The following is a 19,110-nucleotide window of genomic DNA, read 5'->3' on the forward strand; positions in this document are numbered from 1 at the left end:
TATCAAGATTTTTTACATTCAACATAGTATTAAGTAATACATTAATATCCATGATTCCCGGGCTTGGTCGTTTTATTTGCATGGGTAGTTTCTTTATACTTTTCATGTTTCCTGCCAATTAGTCCCCTTGCTGAGTTCCCTCAGTTAATTCACTAAAACCTTAAGAGAGCTTAGGTAAGTTCAAATTGGTTTAATTTAAATTATATTACAATGACTTGATTTGTAAAATCTAGGTCTCAAAGTTCCAAACTGGAGCCGCCGCCAATTTCGGGGAACGAGGAGGAGGTGGGCTGCGGGCAGGGTAAGCAGCCTAGGGAGGCCCGCAAAGACCTCCCTGGTTCCCTGCGTGCCATCAGTACCCCTATCTTTCCCTTCCTTCCCACTCCACTTTGCTCTGCGTTTCAGGTTTTGGCTATATCAGGAAGCCTGAGTTCCCCAAAGAGCAAAACCGCGAGCCTGAAAAACCTTCTAGCTCAAGCGCCCCTCGTGCGGCGGGCAGCGGAAGTGTCCGGGCTCTGGGCCCCGGGAGGCCGGCGGCGGAGGCGCGGAGGGTGCGGGGCGCAGGCCGGGCGCCAGGCCCGGTGTCCGGCAGAGGGGGCGGTGCCCTGGGCGTCTCCGTGACTGCGCCTCTGCGCCCGCGTCTTGCCGCGGCTCCCGGGATGCGCGGAGGCGGTGGCGATGGCGATGATGCCTGTAGTCCTGCATCATCCGGAGCGGCAGGCGGAGCTGGGGTCCGGACTGCGAGATGGAGGAGGAGGGGAGGCGCTGCGGCCACCTGGCAGGTGAGAGGCCGCGGGCCCCTGGAGGAGGACTACCCCACGATGCCGTGGACAGCTCCCGGAGACCGGCGGGATAGCTAGGAGCGCGGCTGCGCAGGGCCAGGCCCGGCTCCGCGTACCTGTCTTCCTGGTGCGGCCTTCAGGGTAGCCTTCTCGCCCGTCCTTGCCGGTTCCCAGGCTCTGCTCAGCCGTGGAATCCCCCAACCAACCAACGCCCCTACCCCGGCTGAGCCCTCCTAACCCATCACCCCTCTGCAGATTCGTTTACAAGCTAACCTGGCCCGGCCTAGGCCCTCCTTACCGTCACCTCACCCTTGTCCGGGAAGTGCCTACCCACCGCCAGCCCCTCACGGGGGGTCGACCTCCCCTGCCTGCAGTTTCCCACTCTGTCCTCAGGTTGAGGGCTCCATGGCCTCTTCATCCCTCCCATCAAATGACTCAGGCCTTCCCATCCCATTAGCTGCTCCGGGTTCAGTGTAGTTCTGCTGGATAGACAGAGCAAGGGCTTTGAAATCCGATAAATCTGGCTCGACTCTTAGTGACCTTGGGGAAGTTATGGAACCTCCCTGAGGTTTTCCTGATCAGCAGAAATACAATGGGAATCACAATAATACAGAACCTTGCTCTCTCTGAGGGTTAGGCTCTGAAAATGCTAGCCTAAGACATTCTGGGGGAGGCGCGAGGAATGCGTTGGAAGAATTCAGGTCGTGAGTTAACTTATAAAAGCCCCTATAACATGTTTTAATATTTACTAAAATTTTAAACAGCACACTAGATATATCACAGGCTGTTCACACATCTTAATGAAAAATCATTGCCACTCAAATTATACAATAAATTTTCATCAGTATTCTTTGCTTACTTCAGGATGTCTCAGTTGTAAGAATATGCATGTGAATTCGTTCTGTCTTACTGCAGCTAATATGCATGCTTAAGACTGGTGTTCCAACTTAAAATCTTTCTGATTTTATGACTTTAATCACATCTTCTTCCATAACCTATTCTCCGTCTCAAAGATAAAGTGTAGCTTGTATGTTTGCATTGCAGATAACATGGGTAACCTTTATTTAATATTTAAGAGTAGCAAATCAGTATTAATTTACTCCCCTTCCAAAATCACTTTTATTTTCTGCCATCATCATGTCGTTCCAAATTATGGTCACAGCCTCCTCTTTCTTAAAGTCTCAGGGGTTACTACTAAGACCTGAGTTTACTTTCCCTCAATTTTCTTGATTTCTATTACACTAAAGTATTTCTGCAAACCTTTTCGTCTATTCTGTCCTCTGCTTTTTCTCCCTTTTCTCTTCCCAGCCCATGATTCCTTCTTTTTTCTAATTTGAGATAATTTGAGATATAGGAGTGATTTATGATTACATTATATGTGCACTACAATTATCAAGTTTGCCAAAAAGATACGTAGAAGAGTGTGTGTGTGTGTGTGTCTATCTGTATCTACATAGATGTAGATATAGCTATATAGATATATTAGAATTTCAGATTCCACAAAGTTTCAGCGGGGAAGGGGTTGCAATACCTATTCATAGGATTATTGTGAGAATGAAATAAAGCTTGATAATTTATGTAAAGCCTCTAGAATAGGTGCCTGGTGTGTAATAACCACTTAATACTTCTGACCTGGGGATGCCTCCCAAAAAGGTTTTTTTGTTGTTCGGCTTAGCACGGTGGTGAAGAGTGTGGAAGAGCAACTGCTTAGATTCAAGTCCATGTTCCACCACTTTAAATAACTTCTCTTTGACTTGGTTTCCTCAACTGCAAAATGGAGATGTTATACCAAATATTTCAGGGTTTCGTGAGGACCCAATAAGCTAATAGTGTAGAACCTTGAGAACAGCATCTGGCACATCCTAAGCACTTGATAAAATTAATATACTAATAATGATGCTGATAATTATACTGCCATTGTTATTTCCTGACCTGGAATTCTTATTTTTTTTAATTTATTGAAGGCTGAGTACAGTGGCTCACACCTGTAATCTCAGCACTTTGGGAGGCCAAAGCAGGCAGATCGCTTGAGCCCAGACATTGGAGACCAGCGAGGGCAACATAGTGAGACCCCCATCTCTATTAAAAATATATATACTGAAAATTTTAAAATTTGTTGGAAAAATGTAACTGTACAAAACGTGAAAGTTGCCTCTCCTCTACCCCAAATCACCTTTTTTCCTGCTGCCTCCTATTCTTGACTTACGTTAGTGTTTCATCATCTCATTTTTCTCTTAATCCCTTTTTCCAAATATCTCTTAGCCTGAAGTCTTCATAACTTCTGTCATCTCACTTCATTATTACCTAGTTACTTTTCATTTCTCTTAGCATCCTAATTCCAGACTCTTCATTCTTCTAACTTCCCCAGGCCAAATTCCTGCATCCCTCTTCACCCCTCTTCATTTCTCTACTTCCAAGGAAACCCTTGGAGATGAGGGGGTTAGAGACACCAGTATCACCTCCCTGCTCTTCCTGCCTCCTCAAATTGTGTTTTCTCTTCTACTTCTCTTTTCATAAATTAGCTCTAGTCCTCCCGTTAGCAATTTTAAAAAACAGTAAAAAGTTGTCTTTCTCACTATAGGTATCAAAAGTGTTCAGAAACAAGTATACAGCCTTTAAGTGGAAATAGAGCTGTCTGGTACTATTTTTAAAAAATTCTAACCATCAAAAAACAAAAGTTCAGGATTTTCTTCTCTTATGGAACTTTTATTTAAAAGGAAAGTATAGAAAAGTTGGTCTCACTTTCCCGTGGACAAATTCACCGTGTCGTCCTGATCTGTACCATATGAACGTTAAGAGTAGAGATGGGGAGGGATTGCATTGGGAGTTATACCTGATGTAAATGACGAGTTGATGGGTGCAGCACAGCAACATGGCACAAGTATACATATGTAACAAACCTGCACGTTATGCACATGTACCCTACAACTTAAAGTATAATAATAATAAATAAAATTAAAAAAAAAAAAAAAAAAAAAAAAGAGTAGAGATGAAGATATCTTCTTCCTTGATGAAGGACACCAGTCAATTATATGGATTTCCCAGGACTGGTATATGTCCGATAGTCACTGGCATGGCTGTACCTGTTGTTAAATGCAGAGAGACCTCACTATTGGGTAGTCCATAGCTGCTAATCGGAGCCCCAGGTAATCCCTGACTGACCTGGTTCATTCCTCTGTACCCCCTTGATCCGGCAACTAAAGGGTTAACAGCTGGAGGCTTCTGGGATCCAGCTTGAGCTGGTGGTTAAGTACACTGAATATCAGCCCTGGACCTCCACAGTGCCACTGATTATTCCTAAAATTCTAGATTAAGGCAAACACTTTTTGGTTGTCAAGAACATAGCGCTGTCTCCAAGGAACAGCTTAGCCGGTCCCACCAGAAGCATCTGTTGGGAGCAGGTTGGGCACCAAGCCATGCAGGACTTTGGGATTTAGGACAATGTAGATTTGTGTGAGTGCACATTAAGTCTCATTGCAAAATAGAAAAAAAGAAGTTAGGAAAGCAAGAAGTTATTCTTTTAAAGTAGTGACTGTGCCTTACTCATCCTAGCACTTAGCACCTGGCATAATACTGGCATATGGTATACACATAATTAATGTAAATTGAGTGAACAAATGCAGGAATGGGTGCATGCCTCCTGCTTCACCATCAGGATATTCTTGTTGGGGATGATGGTAACTCACATTTATATAGCAGTTTAGACTTTCCAATGTGGTGCTTTGCACCTTGTAAATTTCTAGTATAATTCCAACATCCTTGGTTACTTCCAGTTTTCCCCCTCACATGTAGTTGTACACAAGGTTTTTTTTCCAAAGGAGAATATGCAGTTAATTGGCCAAGACATTGCAAGCTGGGGGAAAAATTATAAATACTGGGAAATAAAGGATTCTTCACAGGGAATGAAACAGGATTTGTTAATGATTTATGGGAAATATGTGAAGGGCCACATTATGCATCAACAATACCCTCCAACCTGTATTTCAAGCACGTGCAGTTTTTTGCCTCAGTGTCTCTGCTGCAAAGACCCACCCCCACTTCTCCTAGCCTGTCTGTCCCCACTCCATACCCCCGACCTTTCATCCAGCTGGCCCCTACTCGCTAAAGCACCCTTCATCCTTTCCCAGCTCCCTTTCCACGTTGGAGTAGGTTCCCCCCTTCCATGCTCTCATAGCACCCTGCAACCTTATTAGGCTATAATTACATAGTTAGATTGATCTCCAACTAGATTGTGATCTCTTTGATGGAGAGGTTACGTTCTTGTATATCTTCAGTGCCTGACACAGAAGTGTTTCTAAAAGTAACATCTGCACACCCCTCAAACAGAATCACAAGGGGCGAGGCCAAGAAATCTGCTCTCCAAGTGATAACTTAAACTTTTTAACATGCTCTCCAGGTGACACTTAAACTCGTTTGAAAACCTCTGTGTCATACAACTAAATATTAGCTGGATTAATGCATCTGTTTGTATCTTTTTCTGTGTTGGGTCTTGTGAGGAGAAGTGCTTTCTGTGCACCAAGTCAGAGCTGAAAAATTCTAGTGCTTCGTTAAAAAGAGAGAGAGAGAGAGCTGGGTTTGGTGGTGCATGCTGTAGTCCCAGCTACTTAGGAAGCTAAGCCACGAGGACTACTTGAGCACAGGAGTTCAAGTTCAGCCTGGGCAACATGGCAAGACCCCATCGCTAATAAGTGAATAAATTTTTCTCTCAAGGTGACAGATATTAGTACTAATACTATTACTAATAATAATGAGATCACTGTATGAATTCCTTTGTTTCTACATTAATCCCTTTCTGTTTCTGGGTATGCATTTTTGTGTGTAGGCTCATCTGCCTTGGGCCTCTTTTGTCACATATTGTTCATATTGTTCGTCTGTGAGCTGAGGTCCTGACTCACTGAGTGTTTTTGGGGAGCAGAAGAAGGAGACATTTCTCTCTGAAGATGAACTCAACAGGCCACCTTCAAGATGCCCCCAATGCCACCTCGCTCCATGTGCCTCACTCACCAGAAGGAAACAGCACCTCTCTCCAGGAGGGTCTTCAGGATCTCATCCACACAGCCACCTTGGTGACCTGTACTTTTCTACTGGCGGTCATCTTCTGCCTGGGTTCCTACGGCAACTTCATTGTCTTCTTGTCCTTCTTCGATCCAGCCTTCAGGAAATTTAGAACCAACTTTGATTTCATGATCCTGAACCTGTCCTTCTGTGACCTCTTCATTTGTGGAGTGACGGCACCCATGTTCACCTTTGTGTTATTCTTCAGCTCAGCCAGTAGTATCCCAGATGCTTTCTGCTTCACTTTCCATCTCACCAGTTCCGGCTTCATCATCATGTCCCTGAAGACAGTGGCAGTGATTGCCCTGCACCGGCTCCGCATGGTGTTGGGGAAGCAACCTAATCGCATGGCCTCGTTTCCCTGCACCGTCCTCCTCACCCTGCTTCTCTGGGCCACCAGCTTCACCCTTGCCACCTTGGCTACCTTGAAAACCAGCAAGTCCCACCTCTGTCTTCCCATGTCCAGTCTGATTGCTGGAAAAGGGAAAGCCATTTTGTCTCTCTATGTGGTCGACTTCACCTTCTGTGTTGCTGTGGTCTCTGTCTCTTACATCATGATTGCTCAGACCCTGCGGAAGAACGCTCAAGTCAGAAAGTGTCCCCCTGTAATCACAGTCGATGCTTCCAGACCACAGCCTTTCATGGGGGTCCCTGTGCAGGGAGGTGGAGATCCCATCCAGTGTGCCATGCCGGCTCTGTATAGGAACCAGAATTACAACAAACTGCAGCACGTTCAGACCCGTGGATATACCAAGAGTCCCAACCAGCTGGCCACCCCTGCAGCGAGCCGACTCCAGCTGGTATCAGCCATCAACCTCTCCACTGCCAAGGATTCCAAAGCCGTGGTCACCTGCGTGATCATTGTGCTGTCAGTCCTGGTGTGCTGTCTTCCACTGGGGATCTCCTTGGTACAGGTGGTTCTCTCCAGCAATGGGAGCTTCATTCTTTACCAGTTTGAATTGTTTGGATTTACCCTTATATTTTTCAAGTCAGGATTAAACCCTTTTATATATTCTCGGAACAGTGCAGGGCTGAGAAGGAAAGTGCTCTGGTGCCTCCAGTACATAGGCCTGGGTTTTTTCTGCTGCAAACAAAAGACTCGACTTCGAGCCATGGGAAAAGGGAACCTCGAAGTCAACAGAAACAAATCCTCCCATCATGAAACAAACTCTGCCTACATGTTATCTCCAAAGCCACAGAAGAAATTTGTGGACCAGGCTTGTGGCCCAAGTCATTCAAAGGAAAGTGTGGTGAGCCCCAAGATCTCTGCTGGACATCAACACTGTGGTCAGAGCAGCTCAACCCCCATCAACACTCGGATTGAACCTTACTACAGCATCTATAACAGCAGCCCTTCCCAGGAGGAGAGCAGCCCATGTAACTTACAGCCAGTAAACTCTTTTGGATTTGCCAATTCATATATTGCCATGCATTATCACACCACTAATGACTTAATGCAGGAATATGACAGCACTTCAGCCAAGCAGATTCCAGTTCCCTCTGTTTAAAGTCACTGAGGCTATAGGATCTTATTTTTGTTTCTGATACTAATGGACTTTCTTCTAACTTTGAGTTCAGTGACGGATCAAAACCTAAAAGATTCAACTGAAAAGTTGGCAGTTATGGTTTTCTTTCGTCTGATGTGTCAGTATGTGTTGATTTGCTTTGTAGTTTGTTGACATCTTAAGATTTGATGTGAAAGTTTTAGATTTTTACCTTGATCTTTGCCCCAGTCTTTTGTACCAAACCTTTAAATAGATGCCAGGAATGAAGCTACTGTGTTAAAGTAGAAAGTCAACCGATTTTTATGATTTGAGTCAGTGTTATGTGTCTTCAAAATAAGATATTGACTGGACTTTTTTAAAGAATGTGAAGGTGTGATTTTTGCTGAGGTGTTATTTTTATTAAATGAATTGTAAATTTTGATTTTTTGAAGTGCTGAAATTGGGAACACTATACCTTTTTGGTAGCAGGTTGATTTGAATAAATAATATATTGTTAGCTGGGTGCAGTGGTGTGCACCTGTAGTCCTAGCTACTTGGGAGGCTGAGGCAGGAGGATCACTTGAGCTTGGGAGTATGAGTCCAGCCTGGGCAACACAGCAAGACCTGTCTCTAAAAGAAATGTATATATTCTTTTTTTTCTTTTTTCTTTTTTTGAGACAGAGTTTCACTCTTGTTGCCCAGGCTGGAGTGCAATGGCACAATCTCGGCTCACCGCAGCCTCCACCTCCCGGGTTCAAGCGATTCTCCTGCCTCAGCCTCCCGACTAGCTGGGATTACAGGTGCATACCACCATGCCTGGCTAATTTTTGTATTTTTAGTAGAGACAGGGTTTCTCCGTGTTGGTCAGGCTGGTCTTGAACTCCTGACCTTAGGTGATCCGCCTGCCTTGGCCACCTAAAGTGCTGGGATTACAGGCATGAGCCACTGCACCCAGCCAGAAATATATATATTCTTAAGGCAGAAAAGGAGATAACTCTGTCTTTACCAAAAACACTCAAACATAGGCATTAGGTACTTTTCTTTCATAGGACAGTCAACTAAGAACATAGTAGTGTGATTATTGCCATTTCTTATTATAGACATATTTTATGTCAATTGAGTAGGTTTACAGTTCTTTTGAAAAAGAAATATGTTTGGGCCAGGCGAGGTGGCTCACGCCTATAATCCCAGCACTTTGGGAGGCTGAGGCGGGTGGATCACCTGAGGTCAGGAGTTCGAGACCAGCCTGGCCAACATGGTGAAACCCCGTCTCTACTAAAAACACAAAAATTAGCCAGGTGTGGTGGCAAGTGCCTGTAATCCCATCTACTTGGGAGGTTGAGGCAGGAGAATCGCTTGAACCTGGGAGACAGAGGTTACAGTGAGCTGAGATTGTGCCATTGCATCCAGCCTGGGTGACAAGAGCAAGACTTCATCTTAAAAAAAAAAAGGAAAAAGAAAAAGAAAAAAAAGATATATTTTTGCTTGTTAAAAGTGTATTCTTTTTTTTTTTTTTTTTTTTTTTCTGAGATGGAGTCTTGCTCTGTCGCCCAGGCTGGAGTGCAGTGGTATGATCTCTGCTCACTGCAACCTGCACCTCGCAGGCTCAAGCGATTCTCTTGCCTCAGCCTCCCAAGTTGCTGTGGTTACAGGCATGTGCCACCACACCCAGCTCATTTTTGTATTTTTAGTAGAAATGGGGTTTCACCATGTTGGCCAGGCTGGTCTTGAACTCCTGTCCTCAGGTGATCTGCCTGCCTCGGCCTCCCAACATGCTGGAATTACAGGCGTGAGCCGCCCCACCTGGCCCAAAAGTGAATTGTTTCTGAATGATCTTACTCGAGAAGCCTAGTGACAAGGACTGCGTCTATGGTAGCGGTGCACTCTTCCCGGGAGAGAAGGCACTGCTGTAATCATCTCAGTTGCTGGTGTTCTGTGGAAAACAGTGTGGACTCCTGTCATGCATTGGGCAATATTCATTATTGCTTAACAAGGTGTAGAGATGAGATTGGGAATGTTTTGATTTATGTTTTCCTTCTGTGTGAGAAGAGTTTGCTAACTGCCTGACAGTATTCAAGTAACTATTTAGAAATGACTTTTTTGTCTTTATATATTACTATGGTAGAAAAATTCTCAAGATAATCTATTTTCAAACTAATTGTTTTATTTCTCTCCCATTAATCTTAAACTGGAAATGGACAGAAAGAAAAAATAGATTAAGTATTTCTTTACCTGAAACTAATTTTACTATATGCTCTGCGATTCCTAGCATAACAACTGTGAACTCATATTTTTATGTAAAAATATTTTCATTATACAGTTAGTATTTGAACTCACTAGGTTTTTAAATGTTAGACACCCAAGATGAGCATCAATATACAACACCTATCTTTATAAGTTGTTATAGTCAAGAATTATTATTGCACATTGGAAGGTGCTTTGTTCCTTTACATAAAAGGCTTTTTTTTTTTTTTTTTTTTTTTTTTGTAGAAACAGAGTGTCATTCTGTCACCCAGGCTAAAGTGCAGTGGCATGATCTCAGCTCACTGCAACTTCCACCTCCCGGGTTCAAGCAATTTTCTTGCCTCAGCCTCTGGAGTAGCTGGGATTACAGGTGCCTGCCACCATGCCCAGCTAATTTTTGTATTTTTGGTAGAGACAGGGTTTCACCATGATAGCCAGGCTGGTCTTGTATTCTTGGCCTCAAGTGATGCACCTGCCTCGGCCTCCCAAAGTGCTAGGATTACAGGCGTGAGAAACCACATCCAGCTGAAAGGCATTTAATTATAGTTTCCTCCCCCAGTTATCCCCAAATACAGGGGTCATGAGAGGTATAGAGAAGACAGAATAGATATTCAGTTAGAACTCTGCTCAACCTCATCTTACAACTGTTACCTTTCAGTATTGATCAGTTATTTCTATTTCTGAGATTTAAATATGAGGCATACATTTTATTTTGTTTTCCTTTTCTTCTAAATGTTTTTCTTGCCACACCCAGGGATAGCCTCAGATTACTTTGTTTTTAAGTTCACCTTTTAGACTGATTTGCCTACCTACTCCCTCCTTCTTTTCCTTTCTCCCTCCCTCCTTCCCTTTTTCCCTTTCTTTTCTTTTCTTTTTTTTTTTTTTTTTTTGAGATGGAGTCTCACTCTTGTTGCCTAGGCTGGAGTACAGTGGCACGATCTCAGCTCACTGCAACCACCACCTCCCGGGTTCAAGCGATTCTCCTGCCTCAGCCTCCTGAGTAGCTGGGATTACAGGTGCACACCACCATGCCCAGCTAATTTTTGTATTTTTAATAGAGACAAGGTTTCACCATGTTAGCCAGGCTGGTCTCGCACTCCTGACCTTGTGATCCACCCACCTCGGCCTCCCAAAGTGCTGGGCTTACAGGCATGAGCCAGTGCACCTGGCCTATTATCTCTTTTTAACAAAGAGTTAAGAAATCTAATATTCTCTCCCAAGATCATTTGAAGAATTGTGGCAAATTAGGAATTAGATTTTTGTCTTAATTCAAAACCTGGTATTTACCCCAGTATGCCAAACAGCTTTATAAAGAATACAACATTAATCAAGAATCACATTTTTAAAGGCATACATCTATTTTTTTGGCTAGGCATTTCAAATGTGATGTAATAAAAGATTAACACAAAAGTAATTTCTATTTATAAAATTTAAAATGGCAGGTTTTCTGTGTGATGTTTGAATCTGAGATGATTTGACTGGCATGAGGCCCATCATTGGGAGGTAAAAATTATAGCACAAAGAAAACTAAGCAGGTGCATGTGAGGTATTGTCTCTTTATGCTCATCAAAAAATTATCTCCAAAAGAAAAGTTTAAAAAAAGGAAATTATTGTTACAAATTGCATGAAATATATAGTGGGCTCAATTCGTAGCCCCCTCCATATCTGTGTCTCTATATGTAAATATAGAGATGTAGACATAACTTGTTTCTTCCTAAGTTATATATGTCTACCTCTACCTGCGTTAACATAACATAATAAAGGTGTCATGGTACAGGAGGTAGACATATATAACTTACCTCTTCATAAGGGCTAAAATGAGAACTAAAAGTAATGAGAATTCATTTGAATATGATTAATTATCAGGATATGTCAATTAGTTCTCTTGATGCTTACTGTGATGCAAAGTATGTGATGTATTTTAAACATTTTATAATAATTGTTCTTATGTTAACCATTAGGCAAGATTTGTATTTCTAATGCTTTTAATGTTCTTTTAAAATAATGTTTGGAAAATAAAAATACTGAAAATCCTAACATTTCTGAATACCAGTTTGCAATATAATGATTTTCCTGTCTAATCATTTTAAAACTATCAGAGCATGGCAATGATCATTTTTGCACAATGGATAACAATGTGTTGAACCACAGAGAACTCTTTCCCTTAAGAGATGAAATAACGTGTTTGATTTTATATATTTTTTATTTTATTTATTTTTTGTAGAGACAGTGTCTCCCTGTGTTGCCCAGGTTGGTCTCCAACTCCTGGGCTCAAGCAATCCTCCCGCCTCAGCCTTCCAAATTGCTGGGAAAGAGGCGTGAGCCACTTACCGGTGTTTGACTACGTTTTGTATCATATATGCTTAGACTAACCAAGGATAGATAATGCCAAAGACTATTTACAAAACTAAGTTTCTTGCTCAGTGAAAAGAGGCTAAATGAACGTTTCAACAACTCATTTAAATGAGATTTACCTGGAAAAACAAAATTTTCGAATTTTTAGTTTACCGATCAGAGTTTGGATTTAAGAATCAAAAAACATTAACATAAGCAGGAACGGGTTTCATATAGGAAACTAGATGTCTACAGAATGGTTACATAGGGCTCTATGATGAGTCTCCAGGAAAGATTCCACCATAAACATGACCAGCCGGACTAGCCAGAAATGCTACTACTTCTGCTCCAACCAAGAAGAGAGGAAGTCAGGAAGCCTACCTTGGACTTTTGACTTCTAGAACACACTGTTAAAGTTGTCCAGCAATGAGGAAGTTGCTGCCACCACTATTTCCACAAAAAACTCTCTTGATACCTTCAAAGCAAGTATCTAAACAAGACATTGCTGTAGGAAAAATCTGGCAGCATGCAATTGGGTGGAGAAACTAAGTTTGCCTCTGGAACGCTAGCTTCAGGGGAATCTGGAAAGTGTACTAACACAAAAGTATACTCAAAGGAGATGCAGAGTTCTAATCTGTTCTGTCCACAGTGGTTCAACTTGTTAGTCAACAATTTTTTTTTTTTTTGAGATGGATTCTCACTCTGTTGCCTAGGCTGGAGTGTAGTGGTGCAGTCTTGGCTCACTGCAACCTCCACCTCCTGGGTTCCAGTGATTCTCCTGCCTCAGCCTCCTGAGTAGCTGGGATTACAGGCACGCGCCACCATGCCTGGCTAATTTTTGTAGCAGAGACAGGGTTTCACCATGTTGGCCAGCTGGTCTTGAACTCCTGATCTCAGGTGATCCATCCGCCTCAGCCTCCCAAAGTGCTGTGATTACAGGCATGAGCCACCGTGCATGGCCAGTAGTCAACATTTTTTATACATACCTCTAGCCATACTTCCAAACAACAGCAGTAGCCATACCACCATTCTCCCTCTTGAAATAATGCAGCTTCTCTCATTTAAACAAAAGTGTGTACTTTGCTAGGTGCTGCGGTAATCTTAGCACTTTGGGAGGCTGAAGTGGGAGGATCACTTGAGCCCAGGAGTTTAAGATGCACCTGGGCAACATGGCAAAACCCCGTTTCTACAGAAAAGTTACCTGGGCATGGTGGTAGGTACCTATAGTCCCAGCTACTGGGGTGGCTGAGGTGGGAGGATCACCTGAGTGAATCCAGGAGGCCTCGGCTTCAGTGAGCCCTGCAGAGTGAGATCCTGTCACAGAACAAAACAAAACAAAACAAAAAATGTGTGCTCTCCTCCAGAGGGAAGATGCTAAGTCTGATCAATCTCTGGGTTTCTCAGTGATGTTCATTATTATTCTAGTTCAGTCAAAAATCTCTACGTGATGCTCTGTAACCTAAGGACTAAATTATAAAACTTACCACCAACAAACAAATTTAATCATCAAGGGAAAACAGAGTACAAAGAAGAAATTGGTTGAAAAGGTTTCATAGACACACACACACACAGACACACACACACCCTAGGATAAAGAAGAAATGGGGATTAGTACAGACTTTGCTTGATTCCATTGGTCAAGAAGCTGTGATTGGTATTTTATAATGTCTTCCACTTCCCATTTCCTATCCCTTTGCCATTAGCTAGCTTATCATATAGTCTGAGAAAGTAAGTTTTATCAAATAGCAGAGGGAATGAAATACTAAGAAAACAAAATTTATAAAACATAACGTAGGATTACAGAAATAACTGGATAAATGGAAATGCTTAATATCATATATAAAAGACAAATCTTTGAATTAAAAAACAACATGAAGGCCGGGCGCGGTGGCTCTCGCCTGTAATCCCAGCACTTTGGGAGGCCGAGGTGAGCAGATCACTTGAGGTCAGGAGTTCAAGACCAGTCTGACCAACATGGTGAAACCCCATCTCTACCACAAATACAAAAATTAGCCGGGCATGGTGGCAGGTGCATGTAATCCCAGCTACTCGGGAGTCTGAAGCAGAAGAACTGCTTGAACCTGGGAGGCGGAGGTTGCAGTGAGCCAAGATCACGCCACTGCTCTCCAGTCTGGGTGACAGAGCGAGACTGCGTCTCAAAAAAATAAATAAATAAATAAAAACAACATGAAAATACATGCAACATTTGCTGCTTGGAATAGAGAAACACAAACTGGAGTAAAAATTAAGATATAGACAAAAGTAGACAAGCCTTCATGAACAAAAAATGATGATGACAATATAAATATCAAAGAACTGAAAGCAAAACCACATTCTAGAAGATAACTAATACTGATTGATAAGAGGAACAACCAAAAAATAAAGCAATAAGTTTCATTCATTCAGCTGATATTTGTTGAATACTATGTACCAGCTTGAGATAATGGGTGAACACAACAATGAAGTTTCTACCCCCATAACACATTATACTGCAGATGAAAAATATGTAATTTTCAAGCACAGGATCCCACAGTAATGCATGGGGGCTATGTCCCAAGACCCCCAGTGGATACCTGAAACCTGGGATAGTGCCAAACCTGAAATATTCCATACTTTTTCCTTTACACACATACCAGTGATAAAGCCTAATTTATAAGGCATGGCAAGAGATTAACAATAACGAATAATATTGTAATAAAAGTTATGTGAATGTGGTCTCTCTCGAAATATACCACAGGAAACTGAAACCAAGGATAAGGGGGGACTACGGTAGTGATACGTTGTATGAAAACGATAAAATAGTAAAAGCGGAGAAAGTATAGGGGGCGGTGGGGATGTGATTTTGACACAGGGAGACTAGAGATAGTCTTTCTTAGGAGATATTTGAGCAGCATCTTGAATGAAGTCTAAGGAATTGAGCCAGGAACATAGTTGGGACAAGAGCTTTCCAAGCTCCAGGAGTAGCCACTAAAGGCCCAAAACAGGCATATGTTTGGCATGTTTAAGAAAATCGGAGGTGGAGTGCGGTGGCTCATACCTGTAATCCCAGCACTTTGGGAGGCCAAGGCGGGCGATCACTTGAGGTCAGGAGGTCAGACCAGCCTCGCCAACGTGGCGAAACCCCTTCTCTACTGAAAATACACAAGTTAGCCAGGCGTCGTGGTGTATGCCTGTAGTCCCAGCTCCTTGGGAAGCCGAGGCAGGAGAGTCCCTTGAACCCGGGAGGAGAGGATGGCAGTGAGCCGAGATCACACCACTGCACTCCAGCCTGGGCGACAGAGTGAAACTCTGTCTCAAGAAAAAAAAAAAAAATTGGCAGACAGAATGGCAGGAAATGAGGTAGCCAGGAACCAGATCATATAGGCTCTTTGCAGGACTTGACAAGTGTTTTAGATTTTTATTCCACATATGATGAAAAATCATTGCAAGGTTGAGAGCAGAGGCTTCATAAAACCAGATTTGTCAAAAACAACAAAGTGCACAAAGCAAAATCTGTTAGAACTACAAGAAGAAATGGGCAGAAACATGAGCAAAGTAGGAGATTTTAATACCCCATTAAGTCTAGGATGGACCAAGAAGACAAGAATAATAAGAACATAGAACAGTTTACAAATATATAATTAGAAAATAGAATTAATATTGAGGTGTATATACATAATTTTATATACCTCACAGCAAATAAGCTTTCTTTTACATGTTAGCAGAAATAAAGAAAACTGAGTAAATTAATAGACCAAAAGAAAACGCTCAATGAAATAGAAATGCTGAGTCCCAGTGTAATAAACTAACAATGTTATACACCATTTAAGCTCTATTTAGCTCCATTCAACTTTTGTTGTTTTTGCCATTTTTAATTCTCATCTGTTTTTATTTTGAACCTGACAAGATATTACAGTTATTGTGTGGTCAATATCTTTTTTTTTTTTCTGAGACAGAGTCTCACTCTGGAGTGCAATGGCATCTCTGCTCACTGCAGCCTCCACCTCCACCTCCCCAAATTAAGCAATCCTCCCACCTCAGGCTCCTGAGTAGCTGGAACTACCCGCACAGGCCACCATGTCCAGCAAATTTTTGTTGTTTTTGTTGTTGTTTTTGTAGAGGCAGAGTTTCATCGTGTTGCCCAGGCTGGTCTCAAATTCCTGGGCTCAAGTGGTCAGCCTCCCAAAGTGCTGGGATTACAGGTGTGAGCCGCCACACTTGGCCTACTCATTGATATTTACCCATATATTATCACATTTCTTAAAAATTTTATTTTTTTTTTGAGACAGGTCACTCTGTCACCCAGGTTGGAGTGCAGTGGCACAGTGATGGCTCACTGCAGCCTCATCCTTGTGGGCTGAAGCGATTTTCCTGTCTTAGCCTCCCAAGTAGCTGGGACTATAGGCACGCCCCACCGTGCCTGGGCTAATATTTTTTTTTTTTTTTTTTTTAAGTAGAGGTGGGGTCTCCCTATGTTGCCCAGGCTGGTCTCAAACTCCTGGGCTCAAGCAATCCCATTTTGGCCTCACAAAGTGCAGAGATTACAGCCATGAGTCATCATGCTCGGCCCTTAAAATTTTTAAATAAATTTTCAATTGTTTTGATTCAGCAGGTAAGTTATTACATACTCCTTAGTGGATTCTGACTTCTGACCTCCATGGCCCCCATCTAGCTTATTTTCCTCCCTCCCTCCCTCCCTTCCTTCCTCTCTCTCTCTCTTTCTCTCTTCTTTTCAAAGAGATTAGGTCTTGCTCTGTCACCAGACTGGGGTGCTGTGGTGCGATCTTGGCTCACTGCGGCCTCCACCTCCTGGGCTCAAGTGATCCTCCCACCTCAGTCTCCTGAGTAGCAGGGACTACAGGAGTATGCCACCAGGCCTGGCTAATTTTTCTGTAGAGACATAGTTTCTCTCTGTTGCCCAGGCTGATCTTGAACTCCTGGGCTCAAGCAGTCCTCCCACCTCAAGCCTTCCAAAATGCTGGGATTATAGGCATTAACCAAAGTGCCTGGCTTATATTTCTTCCTTACTATTCTTTCTTGCATCTCAGACCTTTCATTTGGTTCCATTTCCTTCTGTCTTAATGTGTCGTTTAGAATTTCCTTTAATGTTTCTTTTCTGTTAGTGAATGATCTCTGTTTGTTTTCTGGTAACATTTTTATTTTGCCATCATTCTTTATTTTATTTTATTTTATTTTATTTTATTTTATTTTATTTTATTTGAGACAGGGTCTCATTCTGGCACCCTGGAATGCAATGGTGCAATCACAGCTCACTGCAGCCTCAACCTCCCATTGCCTTCATTCTTACAATAATTTTTTTCTGAGTAAAGACTTTGTGTTTTATCTTTTAGTGTAGTAGTGTATTCCCTACTTCTTGGTTAGTGCTTCGTTAAAAAAAAAAAAGAAGGAAAGTATTATTCCATTGTCTTCTGACTTTCACTGTTGCTATTACAAACTCAACTGTTTGGCCAGGTGCAGTGGCTCATTCCTGTAATCCCAGCACTTTGGGAGGCCAAGGTGGGTGAATCACCTGAGGTCAGGTGTTCGAGACCAGCCTGGCCAACATGGTGAAACCCCGTCTCATCTAAAAATACAAAAATTAGCTGGGCGTGGTGATGGGTGCCTGTAATCTCAGTTACTTCGGAGGCTGAGGCAGGATAATCGTTTGATCTCAGGAGGTGGAGGTGGCAGTGAGCCGAGATCGTGCCACTGCACTCTAGCCTGGGTGAAAGAGTGAGACTCCATCTCAAAAAAAAAAAAAAAAAAAAATAGCTGTTTGACTGCATGCTGCTTATTTGACTGCATGCTGCTACCCCATTCCATATCCCACCTTCTGGCTACTTTTATTATATTTTTGTCTTTGGTGTTCTATAGTTTTAATAGATGTGTATTTTTTTAATTTATCTTGGGATTTGTTGGACTTCTCAAATTTATGGCTTGGTGTCTTTCATCAACTGTGGACAATTCTCCGCCATTAATCTCTTCAAATATTGCTTCTGTCCCATTCTCTCTACTCTCTCCTTAACCTGGCTTTCATTTTTTTCATCTCTTGCTTTCTTTGTTGTACTTTGAATAACTCCGTCCACCCTATCTTCTAGTTCATCAATTCTCCCTTCTTCTGAATCTATTCTGTTAAAATTGATTATCAAATTATCAATTTTAATTATGATTACTATATTTTTCATTTTGAGAAATTTTCTCATGTTAAAAAAAAACCTGTTGGCCAGGTGTGGTGGCTCACACTTGTAATCCCAGCACTTTGGGAAGCCAAGGCTGACTAACATGGTGAAACCCCATCTTTACTAAAAATGCAAAATTAGCCAGGCATGGTGGCATGCGCCTGTAATCCCAGCTACTTGGGAGGCTGAGGCAGGAGAATCACTTGATCTCAGGAGGCGGAGGTTGCAGTGAGCTGGGATTGCACCACTGCACTCCAGACTGGGCAACAGAGCAAGACTCTGTCTAAAAAAAAACCCAAAAAACAGAAAACAAAACAAAAAAAACACCTGTTAGGTTATATTTTTAGAGTTTCCAGTTTCTACATATAATTAAAAGTGTGGTGGCTCACACCTGTAATCCCAGCACTTTGGGAGGCTGAGGCCGGATGGGTGGGTCATCTGATGTCAGGAGTTTGAGACCAGCCTGACCAACATGGAGAGAAACCCCATCTCTCCTAAAAATACAAAATTAGCTGGGCGTGGTGCCGAATGCCTGTAATCCCAGCTACTTGGGAGGCTAAGGCAAGAGAGTCGCTTGAACCCGGGAGGCGGAGGTTGCGGTGAGCTGAGATCGCGCCATTGCACTCCAGCCAGGGCAACAAGAGCAAAGTTCCATCTCAAAAAAAAAAAAAAAGAAAGAAAAGAAAGTGCATCATTTATTTTTTATTTAGTGCAAGGATAGTTTTCTAAAATGACTAATAATCCTATTGTAATATTTGATTTTCATAAAATAGGACTTTTGTCAATTATTTTTGCTGGTAGTCCTTCATCGTGCCTTGTTTCCTTGATTCTGTGTTTACTTTTACTGTGAGTTGCTAATTTTCCTTAAAATTTTTTGGTGAAAATTTTCACCCCGGTTGATAGCACTGCCTTAAGTGAAGGTACATTCCTCCAGAAAGAACTTGCATTTGCCTCTTCTAGGTGCCTAAATGTATTACCAGTTCAGGACCACTTTAAACTGAGCTTAGAGTTCTTCTGAACTACTTAGGTGATGTGGGTATATAGGTTACTATC

General features: G+C 42.4%; 1 protein-coding gene and 1 long non-coding RNA gene across 5 annotated transcripts in view; both read left to right on the forward strand.

Annotated features, from left to right (window-relative positions):
- The first annotated feature begins 639 nt into the window (after nt 1-639).
- The window catches only part of LOC102121007 (probable G-protein coupled receptor 75), a 185,407-nt gene continuing 166,936 nt past the window's right edge, over nt 640-19,110 (forward strand). For 2 of the 4 annotated variants that reach the window (XM_065527093.2, XM_015433442.4), the window contains exon 1: nt 640-782. In XM_065527093.2, coding sequence (XP_065383165.1) covers nt 679-782 — 104 coding nt within the window. In that variant the 5' untranslated portion in view covers nt 640-678. Of the gene's footprint in view, nt 783-5,604; nt 7,764-19,110 lie in introns of those variants that run through there. The other 2 variants (XM_065527098.2, XM_045369336.3) reach the window with 2 other exon arrangements.
- On the forward strand, nt 10,100-11,602 carry LOC141408344 (uncharacterized). Its single transcript, XR_012422385.1, has 2 exons — nt 10,100-11,258; nt 11,346-11,602. It is a non-coding gene; the product is annotated as an uncharacterized lncRNA (long non-coding RNA).

The sequence above is a fragment of the Macaca fascicularis genome, chromosome 13 (genome assembly GCF_037993035.2).
Source record: "Macaca fascicularis isolate 582-1 chromosome 13, T2T-MFA8v1.1".
In the NCBI taxonomy this organism is placed as follows: Eukaryota; Metazoa; Chordata; class Mammalia; order Primates; family Cercopithecidae; genus Macaca; species Macaca fascicularis.